Genomic DNA, 14,611 nt, shown 5'->3' with positions numbered 1-14,611 from the left:
CCTGAATCTAAGTCCTCTGACTTCAGACTCCTCAGTATCCATATACGGTTGTACATTTATCTTGTACCATATACTTCTCCTCTTACGGGAGCTTTTACTCCTACCCCATTAGCGTGTGCGAGGGGTTAACAATGTATTCCTGCCTAACCCATCTTCTGTCAATCTCTCATCAGGAGGGCCTAGGGCCGGGTCCTCGACAACGCACATGCGTATACACACACACACACAGACCCACACGCACATACACACACACACGCACATGCGTATACACACACAGACACACACAACGACCACAAAAAGTCCCAGAACAGAAAATGTAACAGCTTTATTTTCAAGAAGAAAACCGTGTTTGAGGCTCAGTGTCCCGTGCTGGATAAAGGTGTGTCACAGGTAGATTCAGCTGTGAGCCCCCCCGGCCTACTGAGCTCAGGATTACACTCACACGGTGAAACACAGTGTAACAAGAACACAGATGTACAGAACCATAATACAGCGACATTCCTCTCCAACACCCCGTTTCTCTGCTTGGCAACAATTCCTCCATCTAATGCAGTGTTAAAGGAAATACTGTCGCACAAAACCCACTGAAATTCAAGAACTCATGTCTCGCAAAACAAATAAAAATACATACCATAGTGATTTGGTTGAGTCACCAAACCGGTGCCCTTTGACATTCGTCAAACAGAAGGAGATTCATTCCACACTGCACCAGTGAATGATTCGGTATCCTCACTCTCGGACAGTGAACTTTGCATGTTTGCACGAGTACGTTTTATTAAAAGGATAAAAGAAAAAGGGGTATTCAAAAAGTGAGTTTGCTTCAGGTACAATTCACACCCCAAAATGCCACAAATCAACCGGGGTGAAATCCTGCACCCCTGAACTGAACACGTCAACGGGAGACGGAACTGCACAAACCGGCCAACGTGACCGCTCGAATGTAGTGTCCTCAGTCAGCTTAAACGCCTGAATATCTGTGTGCAAATCAGTCGCCATTTAAGAGCCACAACCGTCTGATTGGCTTATACTAGCTGATGGAGAAGTACCTTCTTAACAGGAAACGTGTGTGTCAGGAAAATAATTTCTTAAAGTGGACAAAAAAGCCACCCAAAAAGGTTTTGCACTGTTCATAGTCTATGGCACACTATATGATCTCATACAGGGGCTTTTGTACAAAATAGATTAATATTCGCATACATATTTGGAGTTAGCATTAAACATGCAGAGTAAACAAGTAGCGCATCAAGATACAAAACACTAGCACAGAGTAAGCCAGGTAAATAATGAAGCAATTACTGCGGACACTAAAGGTACAATAGGTAATTTTGGACTTCTAACAGTTAAGAGAGGAATTGCAGAAACAAACACGCTCAAACCACAACACTGTTTATCCCTCCTCCTTCTCTGTGAACGCGCTGACGTTGAAACACCATTGGCTGTGGCAATTAGAACCAATTTTCAACCAATGAGCTTTAATTATTGTACAGCTATGCAATGTTTTGGTACAGAGTGCCAGCCCATCAACTGCATATTTTGAAACAAAATTTAGGACTGTAAACACAGGCAGAGGGTGAGTCAACATGTCAGTGAGCCTTTTTCTTACCTATTGTACCTTTGAGATGGGGATATCAAGTGAACCACAGAGCCTAATATGACAGAAGTCGAGGCAGATTTTATATTACACATAAAGTGTGTGGCGAGTGGTAATCAAAGTAAAACTTTTCTCAAACACAAGTGGAGTCATCATGCCATGGAATATCAACAAGGCTTTTGCACACATGAAATAAAATTATTAAAACCAGAAGTATAAAATAGTAGCACAAAATCAAATGAAACATCTCCAGTGTCCTCCGTCTCCTCATCAAGCCTGAAATTTGCCTGTTTACCCGCAAACTCTTTTAATGGTGAAAGAGCACTTTCTTTTGAAAAGGGGCTGAATGAATTCACAGCACTGTTGCCATGGTTACGTTGTAAATGCACGTCACTGGCTCCCAGTCCACTCTTCTTCCAAGTGGCTTCACATTCCAGAGAGGGTGATGGGAAATGTAGTTCACAAATTGCGTGAATGGACTCCACCACCTCTCGCTCTGAACTCCCGTTGCCTTTCACAGTACCCAGTACAGGAAGCACTGAACCCTCCCAACTCTTTGTCCTGACCCTGTAATCTGTGAGCTCGCTGGATGACACGCACTTCTTTCACCGTGGATCTCGCGTGGACCGGCGTGCCTCACATCAGAGGTCTCAAACTACAGTCCCTCCAGGTCTGGAGTCCGACTCGCCCTGTCCAAGACCCAAATGAGGGCCTGGAGTTTGAGATTCCTCGCACAATAACGAGCAAATATGACGAGTTGCTGTCGTCCTCTTTAGGGTTTAGTCGATTCGACCCCCCCCCCACCCCCCCCCACCCCCCACACCCCCCACCCCCCTCCCCCACCAAACCTTGTGTGGTAGGTCTCGAGCCTGAAGCAAGACCCCACAATTAAGACTCATACGGGTTGTTGGGCTATTAAAAGAAAACAATAGCCCAATAGATCTGTTTATCATTCTCCATTTTCTCTCTTCCCTTCTTCTTGGGGACGTCTTCCTGTCCAAACGCGCGGCTCATGGCACAGGCGATGGTGCAGTTGGTGCCGCAGTGTGTCGCACACCGTGTGCTGCAGCATATCGTACAGTCCATAGCAGGTTATGCTACGTTATATAAAACGGTCAATAGCACAGTTTATGCTACGTTATATAAAATGGTCAATAGCACGGTTTGTGCAACAGCATATCGTACAGTTCATAGCACAGCTTGTGCACAGTGCAGCGCACGGAAGTCTCTGGCCAGTGATGAGTGTGGAGTCTCAAAGTCTACAGCAGGCAGTGGTCTAACCTTTTGTAGTTGGGTTATGTAGTGACAGTAAGTCCAGGGAGCCTTCTTGTAGCAGAGCAAAAAATCCTTTTCCCATTTCAAAGTGAGAAGTGGGGCAAAATGAATGGAAACAACGATAATCCAGGTGAAGAGGCGGCTAAAAAAAACCCAGAAAAACTCCAGGCAGCATCGTCTGGCTTATTCCATTACAGGTGACAAAAAGGGGTTTGTTTTCACACAGAATCCAGTCTCAGATGCTGGCACTCTGGGTTTTTGTGCATGTTGTTTTAAAGATGTGCATTTCCCTAGTTTCTTTCAGTAGCCTGTGGCCTGTGGAGAGAGCAAAAAAGTTAGTTTGAAAAAATATATAATTGTTTTTATTTTTTTAAATCAGATTTATGTTCCTGCATCTGATTGGCCAGTGCCCTTTGTGGGCGTGCACAGGTTTCTAGTCCCTCTAGTCCCATAACTGCTCGAGCCTGTGAATCACCGGCTGGGTTCAATTCACATTCCCTTCCTTTCAGTCTTCCCTCAAGGGAGGGATTCCCCGACTGAATTTGTGACGTGCAACAAGCAAACTTCACAGGTACTCTGTATACTCTGTACCTGTGAAGACAACAAACCAAAAGGGAACGGAACCGGCCTCGCAACTTCTACAGGAACTAACCTCGGCTCTGTGTGTGCAAGCATCCCCCCCCCCAGGTGATCTAATAAAACTAGTGAAGATTTCTTGAACTTCACGCAAAAACACACAAAAGAACACAAAAACAGGCTGAAGTCCCTTTAAAGGACAGTTGCATTCTCAGTTCATAATCCCCCATCCCATTCCTCAACATGTGCTCATGAATTGAACTCAAAACTCATTCTACAGAAATGTCGCCTCTTCCGTTTGAAAGCGCACCGATTCACTTCCGTCTTCTTCACACATGGAACATTGCATTGTGGGAAGCATGAAGAATGAAGAATTTTATACCCCCGGCAGAAGGGAGGAAAACGACAGAGCGAGGGAATATAAAACGCTCCCTCCCCTTTGCGACCGAACCCCACGTGGTGTGGCCTCCTCGAAGCAAGGGATGGGAACGTGAGGAAGAAAGGATGCAACGTGGAATCAGCCGCTGACTCTCGCAGACCTATCCCCATGGCCTCGCTCTCGGCAGAAAACCGCCATGACAGGTTAAAAAAAAAAAAAAAAATCACGGAATCTGCCGCATCGTCATGCGTCACCCGATACTGGCGTGTGCTTGTGTGGACAGTAAACTAGTTCTTGTTCTTGATTTTTCTGAGCTCTGTTGATGCTCACAAGTAAGTAACTACGCCATGACATTCGGAAAGAGACGTTCCCGCTCGGTAGATTGTAGGCTCGTAGATGAGCACGGAGGATGAGCCCCGGTCAGTTCTATCACTGAACTGTAAAACTGAAAGGTCATATAGCACTCTGGGTAAGTGAAAACAAAGTCAACCAGTCTCTCCCCCCTCCCCCCTCCCGAGTGAGCCTCTGCCCTTTAAATGCACAGGGCTGGTGTGGTAAAGGCCAAAAGTTACACCTTCCCGGGAAAATGCCAGCCGTGACACGAGGCATTCCCCCCAGGCGCTCGCAGGCTCAGGGGAGCAGAGAGAACGTCACGCTGTGCTGTGCCCACTGGACAGCCAGATGGATGGTTTTTCCACCTTCATCATGTGACCGACGGACCACCTTCTCTTCCCTTTCATGTCCATCTTATTCATCCATTTCCGACCAAAGTAAACCTGTTCTCTATTCCTGTTCTCTATTACTCGCTAAATTTTCACGCAGGTAAATGTCAGCGTTCTGGCATCTCGTGACCAGACAATGTGACGCCGTCGTTTTTTTCTGTCACAGATCGATCCTCAAAGGTGTTGTGCGAGGGCGTATAAAATCGGGCTCGGAGCTGTGCTTCTCTGTCCCCCCCCCCCCCGGGCTCAACGGCCAGCGCGTGCGTCTACGCGAGTCCAGGATGTCAACTCGACGGGCAGGTTTGACTCAATGACGTTGGCTTTTGTTTTAACGTTTCTTTCGTACGGGAAAGGACGTTGGGCTCCAGTAACCAGGTGTCCAATTATGTTGGGCCTCGAGTATGATTTCACCTATGAGACCACAGGTCAACCAACCAATCAAATCACTCAAGTCGGGCATGCACAATACTGCAGCTTTTACAGACAGCAGCTGAACAGCGGTCGGGGACAGGGCAGTGTGCTGTTTGGGGCGGTGTGCTGTTTGGGGCGGTGTGCTGTTTGGGGCGGTGTGCTGTTCGGGGCGGTGTGCTGTTCGGGGCGGTGTGCTGTTCGGGGCGGTGTGCTGTTCGGGGCGGTGTGCTGTTCGGGGCGGTGTGCTGTTCGGGGCGGTGTGCTGTTCGGGGCGGTGTGCTGTTCGGGGCGGTGTGCTGTTCGGGGCGGTGTGCTGTTTGGGGAAGCTGGGTTCGGCACAGCGGTGGGGGACGGGGCGGTGTGCTGTTTGGGGAAGCTGGGTTCGGCACAGCGGTGGGGGACGGGGCAGTGTGCTGTTTGGGGAAGCTGGGTTCGGCACATTCTTCTCTGTAGCCAGTGAGACGGGGAGGGGAAGGGACTCCGAGGGCACCGTTTCCTCTGAACTCCCACGAGTGCCATTCTTCACATCCAGGCACAAAGTCCCGATGTGCTCAAAAACTACTGCGTTTAGCAGCCGACTGGGTCAGACCAGAGGTCCACAGCCCTGACCCGGGAGAGGAGTAGGAGTGCATTCCTCCTCCTCCTCTTTCTCTCTCTCTCCCTCTCCCTCTCCCTCTCTCCCTCTTCCTCCTCCTCCACGTTTCCCTCTATATACCCAGGGTTTACAGGAAAACAACAAATCATCAAATAAAGAGTCACAAGACGGCAGTAACAACAATGGTCCTGCTGATGTTATCTCTGTATGTCTAACAAACCTGGTTAACCTTTGTAGCACAGCTGGATGTGACTTGCATTACCTGTGGTTATTTCTAAATGGCGTTTCAAGATCTTTATTCAGCAACCAGTGTACTACACCACCAATGACGCCAAACTATTTCCCACAACATTAACCATGTAAAGATACCAAACAATGTATGTGGAAAACCCATGGTACAGTACCATTTCAACTTAAAACAGTTCTGGGAGCATTCCACTGAGGTGGCAGAATTGTTTTTCTTTTGGGGGTCTGCAGAAAGGCACACTTATGTAAAATGCCCAACAGTGAAATCCAGCAGACCTTGCACCAGACTTGGGTCAAATGTGTAATTGTATTGGACCCAGGTCTTGCCCATGGGTTACAGCAACAGAAAATAGCTTGGCCAAAGCAACCCGTGGTCAGAGAAATGCACAAGCCCATGTGGGGAAAAATGGTATATTAAGCACACTTGATGTATACTTTAATTATACTTCAAGCATTCTTAACTATAAAATGGTACACATCAGGTATTCTTCAGCATACGTGTTTACTGGAACTGCCCGCGACAGGAACTCACCAGGACAGAAACTCACCGGAACATCCGGCCCCGTTTCAGGCCGTGCTCTTGCCTTTGCTGCCCTCGGCCGAGGCTTCCTCAGGCTCCTCTTCCTCTCGGGCGTTCCTCTCATCCTCCTCCTCCTCCCCGTCCTTCTCCTCCACCTCCACCTCCTCCCCGCCCCCCTCCCCCTCCCCCTCCCCCTCCCCCAGACTGATGCTTTGGTGCACACTGACGGAGATGACCAGGGCTTGCACGATGCCGTAGATCAGGGCGAACTGCGGGAGGTACTCCTGGATCAGCCACAGGATTCCCGCCATGCCCGTTGTGGACACCAGGAACAGCACCATCCCGTGGACCCAGAGCTTCAGCGCCCCCTGCAGGCCCGCCACCTCCAGGACGGCCCGCACCGGCACCGAGACGGCCCACAGGAAGCCCACCACCAGCAGGTCGAAGAGGTGGCGAACGAAGTTGAAGCAGATCTCGTAGTGCTCGGGGAGAACCTCTCCCTTCCAGGACCCGGCGAACAGCCGGAACGGGGAGGCCGGGTGGGGGAGGGAGGAGGGCGGGGTGGGCGATGGCGGAGGGGTCCCGTAATCTGACTCTGCCCCGTCTTTGTCAGAATCCCAACCTCCCTGGGCCCCCCCAGGCCGCTGTGTAGGCCCCTGCGAATCCGCTGCCCGCGGCCAAAAAACAAATGTCGAAGGCAGTACTCTGCTCCACCACCGGGGGGCGCTGTCCGTGGTATCCTCCGCCGCCGTCCTGGCGGCTCCGAGGTCTTTGGCCTCGATGTTTTCGATGCTCTCCTCCGTCTCCCAGTACTGCACGGCCGCTTCCATTGGGTCGCTCTGCCTCTTCCACCCACCCCAAATCCAAGTGGTCACACCTGGCCAGCCCCAACCCCCTTTTAAGGGTTCTTCATAGTCAGGGTCCGGCTTGCCGCCCCAGGGGCGGTACGAGAAAGCTGGACGCACCCACCCCCAAACTCGGCCCGCGACAGCGGTCATGTTTGTCCAGTCTCTCAAAAGGAGGATCGCTTTGGGCGGTTTCTTTCTTTCTTTCTTTTTTATAGATGGGGGGTTGTGGTGTACCTAGTTGAGAAACTTGGTAACAAAAGCGCTTATTACAAAATACCTCGGACTTCTCACATCCAAGTCGGTTCTTAAAAAGTCAAAAAAAAAAGTTTCAAAAACCAGAAATAAGAAAACAAGCTCATTTTAAGATAGTCCACCAATTTGGGTCATTTAAGATCATTTACAATTATTTTCGTAAGCGTGTCGCACCACTGGTAGCCCACTTACGCTGACTGATTCGTTTCGTAAAAGACAATCGCTGGAATTGACAAGTGTCATTCGGAGAAACTGACACATCCGCCAGGTGTGCCGTTTTAATGAAACTATCCCTTGTAACCTGCCCGAACTGTACACAATAGTGTGGCAACGCCCAGGAATTTCACTTATTTGATTTATTTTCACTTGAGAGACGAGGCTTTATTTCCCAACTGTAGGAGGGTACTCCCTTGCAGGTGGAATACACAGCTAACTAGCCATATAACGTTAAATTATGTAACATTCACAGCTTAAGAGTCACTAAAACATGAACCAACATGCAAGATGGTGAGCATGGAACGTGAACGGCAACGAAAGAGAAAACGATTCCCCCTTGTTCTTTAGCTAGCTAACTAAGGTAGCGAAAATAACCGTGTGTGCAATTTAACCAAACAATATACCAATTACAGATTACAAAACTGGCTACAAATCGAGGTATTTTCGTGCCGTTTCTAGTTCTCCCTTTTCACGGTTTCATGAACTGAGCTCCGTTGTGGCGCCGTTCAGTTCGCCTTTTGTTTATTCCCAAAATACACGGACGTTATTAACGACGCTAACGCCACTTAGCTAGCTCCACTAAGGAGAAACCGTGAAGCCAGCCTGCGCGATAATCTATTTTTATTCACTTTCCTTCGCAAATGATAGTCAAATTAGCTAGATGGTTGGTGCCAGCTAGCAGATTTCTGCGCTTTATCAAATGTAATGATAAAAAGTAAAACTAAGGTTGACAATCGGCAAGAAATGTATTCTTTTGATTATAGTTCGGGGTGCAAGTCGATTTTACCCATCAGCAAGGCGTGCCTGAAATCATTTTTTTTCTTTGCTGAGGTTTATAAAAAAATGTTTTTAAAATACCCACAACGAATATACGCATTTGTTTCATGAGTACATTGCTGCTTGTTGTGATCGATTGATTTCTGCTGTCCCAGCATGACACTTTTTAAAACAATACAGTTTCGGGGTTTCAAATTTGGACTTACATGGCTGTCAGCGTTAGGGGGTCCTGGTTTTGGTAGCACGAATCGCGCAGAAACTTTATGGTCAACGAACGTTAACCGGCTAGTTTAATGTCCAGTTAGCCATCAACCGAAATGGTGATGATATCTTTCTACAAGTATTTGAAAATGACGCGAACGGTCCCCTAATATTTGGTGGTCAACCAGCTAGCTTTGATTATTCCCCCTGCCTTTGTTGAAAATCCACTCCGTACCCCCGTCCTCTTCAAGTTGCCTTGTCTGCGTTCCTTGCGAGCCTTCCAGCTACACGGCTTTGCGCAAACTACGTGGACACATCGCCCGGCTGACCCGGTCTCCGTTTCTCAGTTGAGCTTCTCCGGTGATTAACGTGGCTAACAGTCATTTTCCTTTACGTTAACACAGAGCTACAACCACTGCGTCTCAAAGTCATAACCACAAGAAAGCAGTTTGGAGGACCCAGCGAGGTTGACTGTGAAATAATGGCAACACCTGGCAACCGGAAACAGCTGCATACGCAGACCGCTTCCCAAACTACGGAATAGCGGAAGGGACATATTTGGAATGTGTCTGGATCGTTCTGGATTTAGGTGTGTTTTTCTCAAATCGAAATAAACCGTTTCTATTGCTACCTTTACCAAAAGGCAATGCGCACGAATTGTGTTTGTAAACATGTACTTGAAAGCAAAGAGGCTGTCATATAGATTACTTAAAACAACACTTACGTGTTCCAATTAACCTTTTCCCTTAAAATGTGATCTTTTTTTCACAGTGCAGCCAGATAAAATTTCAATCGTCGAATTTGATGTCTTCGCATCTTTTTTCTGGTCGACCTGGTTGTCCAGTAAAGATTATGTGGATTTCGCAGATTAGGTTGTTCATCGAGTATTTGAAATGCTTTCCCCACTCATTTTGAGGACTTTAGTTCCACCAGTTCCAGTACTGTAGAACAAATACTTCATCTGTTCTCTCACATAAATATTATATGGATGATTTGGCGATTTAATAATTTTGCAAACAACGTGGATCTTTGTAATATCCCATGAATGGCTGCAGTTTTGTGGCAATTTTAGTGAATTATAACAAATACAAGTGCAATGCAAAATGTAACTATTGAAAAACTGAACCCACCAAAGCCCTCCAAAGTTGGGTTGACTATATTTTTTATATGGTTTTGAAGGTGAACTGTAGTTATGACTTGAGTTAATTTCTTTATGAAGGTAGCCCATTGCAGACTGCTATAGCTATACTTTGGCAAGGAGAAAGTGTACCTTCTTGTGTCCTACCATCCCCCACTCCTGTGATCCATGAAGACACCTGTGTGTGCGCCTACTGTTTGTGCTCTTCCTCCAAAAGGACAGCTGTATTCAGTGTCATTAACCAATCATCTGCTCTGCCTTGCTGGGACTATGACCTATAGCATTTGCTATTTCAATTTAAAATCAGGAAGTGCTCAGCCTGACGCTCTTCTTTGAGGAATTGAACCTAGCCAAAGTGACTAACACATTCCCTCCTGTGCCGTTTTAACTCCAGGGAGGTAACCCGGCCTCAGGGTATGCACAGCAAGGGCCGATCCACTTCAGGATCTTGTGCCAACTACTGCTCTTAATTATTTAATTAGCTAAATAATGTCTTGATCAGACATCTGTATATGGACCAGCGACGGCTGCAGACTGCTAGTGTACGCTAAAGATTGTACTGTGCTCAAGTACAGGAGTGAACAATTAACTTATAAAGCTGTCAAAAAAATTAAGGTAGTTGGTTGGAACAAAAACAAGCTCGCAGACCAGCCCTCCAGGACCGGAGTTGTGCATTGGGAGTGGTAAGAACAGGAAGACTAGGCTATGAAATGCATGAATTACTCAAATGGAATGTCTTAAGATGTGGCAGATGGGGAGCGGTGGATCCACAGGTCAATCGTTTATACGTCACGCATTGTGGAAAAAATACTTCTGCAAAGGCTGTGCTCAGGTTTCCTTGCTTCCTTAAAGATGGGAGATCGCGATCACTTTCCAGGGTCAAGTGAACATTACATTACAGGCATTTGGCAGACGCTGTTATCCAGGGCGACGTACAGTTCATTGGACTAAGCAGGAGACAATCCTCCCCAGGAGCAATGCAGGGTTAAAGGCCTTGCTCAAGGGCCCAACGGCTGTGCGGATCTTTTTGTGGCTACACCAGGATTAGAACCACCGACCCTTGCGTGTCCCAGTCATTGACCTTAACCACTACGCTACAGGCCGCCCCTGAACGAGGAGATGGGTGGAAAATTAAGCAATTGGGCATTTTACATAAGTGTGCCTCTGCAGACCCCCAAAAGGAAACCCTACTATTGTGCCCATCATTGTGCTGGCTCTGCGCAATTCTGCCCCCTCAGTGGAATGCGCCAAGAACTGTTTGAAGTTGAAATAGTATAGACCATAGGTTTTCCATATAGTGTTCAGTATCTTTAGATAGCTAATGTTGTGGGAAAGTTTGGGGTCATTGGTGGTGTAGTACACTGGTTGCTGAAAAGATCTTGAATCGCCATTTAGAAATAAACCACAGGTAATGCAAGTTGCCTAGGAGTCCACATATGTTGCCTACGAGTCTTAGAGCCCCTATTCTCAGACTTGCAACACAGACCCGGTTTGTGAAATGATGGAAGAAATTGGAACCAAACAAGGCTGTGCAGAGCCCTTGTGAGGGGCTGGAGCTCCAAGAAATGGGCATAAACCTAATTGCACATTTGAATAAACAAAACAAATTGTATTCAAATCAATATGCCAGCACATGCCCTGAACTAAACTACAGCCACACTGCTGGTTGGGCAGAAGATCATTCAGGTCCATCGGCAGCTACGTGCAACTCTACCGTCAGGGCTCCAAACTGCATCCCTTGATGCGAAAACCAAATTCCCCATATCAAATCCCCCCGTCCGGGCTTTACAGAACTTTAAATAAATAAAAATCCCACAACAGCAAAAGGTGTTACAAAGCTCATTTTTATTGATTTTTGAAGACTGCTCTGATCAGTTCTCGCAGCTTGCATCAGGGCTCTCCTGTAAAGTGGATAAAAGTTGGTCTTAGAATCTCATGCAGAAGTTACATTTATAAAACATTAGGGGGGGGGGGACAGCTTTGGCAGAAATAGAAGGGAAACGTGCCATGGCCACCTCAGGTCACCGACAGGATGCTTGAGCAGGGCTGCCCAACCCCGTTCCTGGAGCTCTACTGCCCAGTAGGTCAATTCCGGCCCCAACAAAGACACCTACAGGATGGCAGATCTCCAGGAACAGGGTTGGGCAGCCCTGCTCCAGCCACTTAATTACAAACACGAGTTCTGCAACATTCACTTACCGAGTTCTGTCCGGATTAGACTCGGGAGCACCGATCTTCATTCCTGGGCCTGAAAGGGAAAGGGGACCATGAGCACTGAGGTGCATGGTCCACCCTGATCACAGAAACCCTCAGCCCCCACTTGTGTGTTCAGTGCACTGTGAAAGAGCATCACATCAAAATCAGAGACTCTAGTCTATGAATTCATCAGCACACACCGAGGGCATTGTCCCGCTTAATTTCACCAAATATGAAGTGACCACTTTGCGTCACCAATCCATACCTATAGATCAGGCGAAGGATGGTCAGCTTTCTTCCGGACCAACTCGGCGTCTTGGGACCAGTCCAACTTCCAGGCTATTCACCAACAACCTGAGAGTTGGGTCACAGGTCCTGTTACAACCAAGTTTGGAGCTTCATACGAGAGCTACAAGGCATGACTGCGCAGGTAACGGGATGACAGTCTGAGAAGCGACCAGTTTAAACCACAAGTGTCTCAGCGCGCTGCGAGGAGATCTTCACTCTAACTCAGTAGAACCGAAAACGCAATCATCATCGACACTCCAATTAAATAAGGCCATTCTATAAGAAATCATTAGCTTATGTGGACAAATCCACTTACCACAGAAAGACTCCCGATTGGTTCACATCTGCAAGTGACATGAGGGGCCTTCACCCATTTATGGTTTTGGGATGTCCCATTCCAGCATGTCTAAGTCTCAGGACCAACTCATTCTACAATGTACAGGGGGGAGGGACGACAAAAACAAAGGTTAGACAAACATTCATCTTCTTGAGGAAGAGGGAGACCGAGTTAATCCTGTGTTCAGTGCACTGTGAAAGAGCATCACTGTACAATCAGAGACTCTAGTCTATTAATTCATCACATCACAGGAAAGACCAAACTGCAGTTTAGTTTGACTGAATCAGAAAGGCACTTACCTTGCAAACCTCCCTCCAATCCAGGACACTAGCCTTGGAAAATGTCCCATCCCCAACATCCTAGTAGGAGAGTGAATCAGTGGATTAGCGTACAAAAATATCCACACAAAACCTTACGCTTAAGCAGCGTCTGTGCGTTCAGTGCACTGTGAAAGAAGCTTCATGTAGTAATCAGAGACTCTAGTCCATGAAATCATCATTCCACACAGACTCTGCTGCCCAAATTACTGGCTGAGGTCGCACACAAATTAAATGCAGCCAAGAGATTCAACCGCCTCAAGCACACCCTTCCTGTGTGGCTTTTCCATTCTGCATAACCACTGGCTGACCAAAATTGGAAAAAGCATTGAAATCTAGGTAATTGACAAGGTGCAGACATGGTCTAGTACCAACCACAATAATCGATCAATTTAAATAATGTATCGTTCTTGCTTCGAAGGCATTTCTAATTCACTCATTGGTAAAACTACAGAGGTGCGCCTTTTTTTTTTTAAAGCAACTCACCAATTTGAACACCAGTCCACACGGGCGATCTGCATGTGAAAAACTTCCATTCCTTGACGTCTGTAAATGAGAAGCATTTGTCGATGAGAACTTAGAAAGTAAAACAAGGCTCATACACCAATACCAATACTTCTTTCCCCAATAAAAACACCGCGAACGTTAGTCAGCATCCCGATTAATGCTCCAGTAACGCAAGACATTCAGGACGGCGACGGGGCCATTTTGAATCGAAACTAATAGACACGTGCTAAATGTTCGCTACGTTAGCAATCTAACAAGTGCTGTTAGATTTTAATTCAAACAAATAACCATGTCGTTGGAATGACCCATTACAATTAATGAACTCGTAGCCAAGTTAGCGAGGACATTCGGTGCAACCATTTTAGCCTCAGACTTCCAAAGTGGCACATGCTCTCAAACCCCCAGCTTGGGGGGGGGGAATGCGGTTTTCATACACTAAACCAGGAGGCCCAATGCTTAAAATATTTCGGAAAAGAAACCAGTAAATTATGGGGGACTTTAAATAGTCGCCGCATCTTATTTATCTTGGAAGCACACACTTACCGCCTTATCACCACGCGAGCCTACAGGATCAGAAGGAGGAAAGACAGCTCAGTTCAAGTATTTATAGCTGGCCCTTGGGTCCTGTCATAGGTAGCCATGATATTGCCTGATTTTAAGAAGCGTCGGAAACAGTTTTAGTTTAAAACGGACACTACAATAATTTCATTGGTGGCTTATAGAAATATAATAAGTATTGTTATTATAATACAGCAGACATGTATTGGGGAGTGTATCAAATCGGTCTGTTGGGCATTTTCAAGTGCTGTCACCCTTCGTTCTGAACCAATTTCACAGAAACACGCCTTTCATTTTGTAAGTTCTCTCTGACATTTTGTTCCATCATATGTAAATTTCATATCATTCACTTAACATCGCTTTATATCCAGTCATTTAGTCAAACAAAAAACTTTTGCGCCCAACGTGGGGCTCGAACCCACGACCCTGAGATTAAGAGTCTCATGCTCTACCGACTGAGCTAGCCGGGCGCTAAGAAATTTTCATAACTGCATCTTTAGGAAGCAATGCGCGGCAGGTTTAAATGTGATTGTTGAATGATTGAGTTCTGCTGAAATAATCTAGTTCTGGACGACGAATTACCTAAAAAATCTGGTTAACGTTGGCGAGACGACAACCGAGTTATATCATCCAGAGACCAAGCAGAGAAAATACATACTTA

General features: G+C 46.8%; 1 protein-coding gene, 1 long non-coding RNA gene and 2 other non-coding genes across 6 annotated transcripts; all 4 read right to left on the bottom strand.

Annotated features, from left to right (window-relative positions):
* Positions 1–2,442: 2,442 nt before the first annotated feature.
* On the bottom strand, positions 2,443–9,102 carry c9h6orf47 (chromosome 9 C6orf47 homolog). 2 transcript variants are annotated; one of them, XM_061255449.1, is made up of 2 exons: positions 6,328–9,102; positions 2,443–3,181 (listed from the first exon to the last, which is right to left on the bottom strand). In XM_061255449.1, the coding sequence occupies exon 1, from the start codon at positions 7,311–7,313 to the stop codon at positions 6,363–6,365; it is 951 nt and encodes a 316-aa protein (XP_061111433.1). In that variant the 5' UTR covers positions 7,314–9,102; the 3' UTR covers positions 2,443–3,181; positions 6,328–6,362. The 2 variants fall into 2 exon arrangements, with proteins under 2 accessions (XP_061111433.1, XP_061111432.1); XM_061255448.1 differs by having other exon boundaries at positions 6,344–9,102.
* A 2,471-nt stretch (positions 9,103–11,573) lies between these two features.
* Positions 11,574–14,007, bottom strand: LOC133137806 (uncharacterized). Of its 2 annotated transcripts, none has more exons than XR_009709629.1 (7): positions 13,936–14,007; positions 13,372–13,431; positions 12,868–12,927; positions 12,548–12,660; positions 12,209–12,297; positions 11,947–12,083; positions 11,574–11,648 (listed from the first exon to the last, which is right to left on the bottom strand). It is a non-coding gene; the product is annotated as an uncharacterized LOC133137806 (long non-coding RNA). The 2 variants fall into 2 exon arrangements; XR_009709628.1 differs by having other exon boundaries at positions 11,947–11,995.
* Positions 12,073–12,140, bottom strand: LOC133138038 (small nucleolar RNA SNORD52). Its single transcript, XR_009709657.1, has one exon. It is a non-coding gene; the product is annotated as a small nucleolar RNA SNORD52 (small nucleolar RNA).
* Positions 14,008–14,347: 340 nt separating the features above from the next.
* Positions 14,348–14,420, bottom strand: trnak-cuu (transfer RNA lysine (anticodon CUU)). The gene has a single exon. It is a non-coding gene; the product is annotated as a tRNA-Lys (tRNA).
* Positions 14,421–14,611: the final 191 nt, after the last annotated feature.

Source organism: Conger conger, chromosome 9 (genome assembly GCF_963514075.1).
Source record: "Conger conger chromosome 9, fConCon1.1, whole genome shotgun sequence".
In the NCBI taxonomy this organism is placed as follows: Eukaryota; Metazoa; Chordata; class Actinopteri; order Anguilliformes; family Congridae; genus Conger; species Conger conger.
This window is presented reverse-complemented; position numbering and strand designations above follow the sequence as displayed.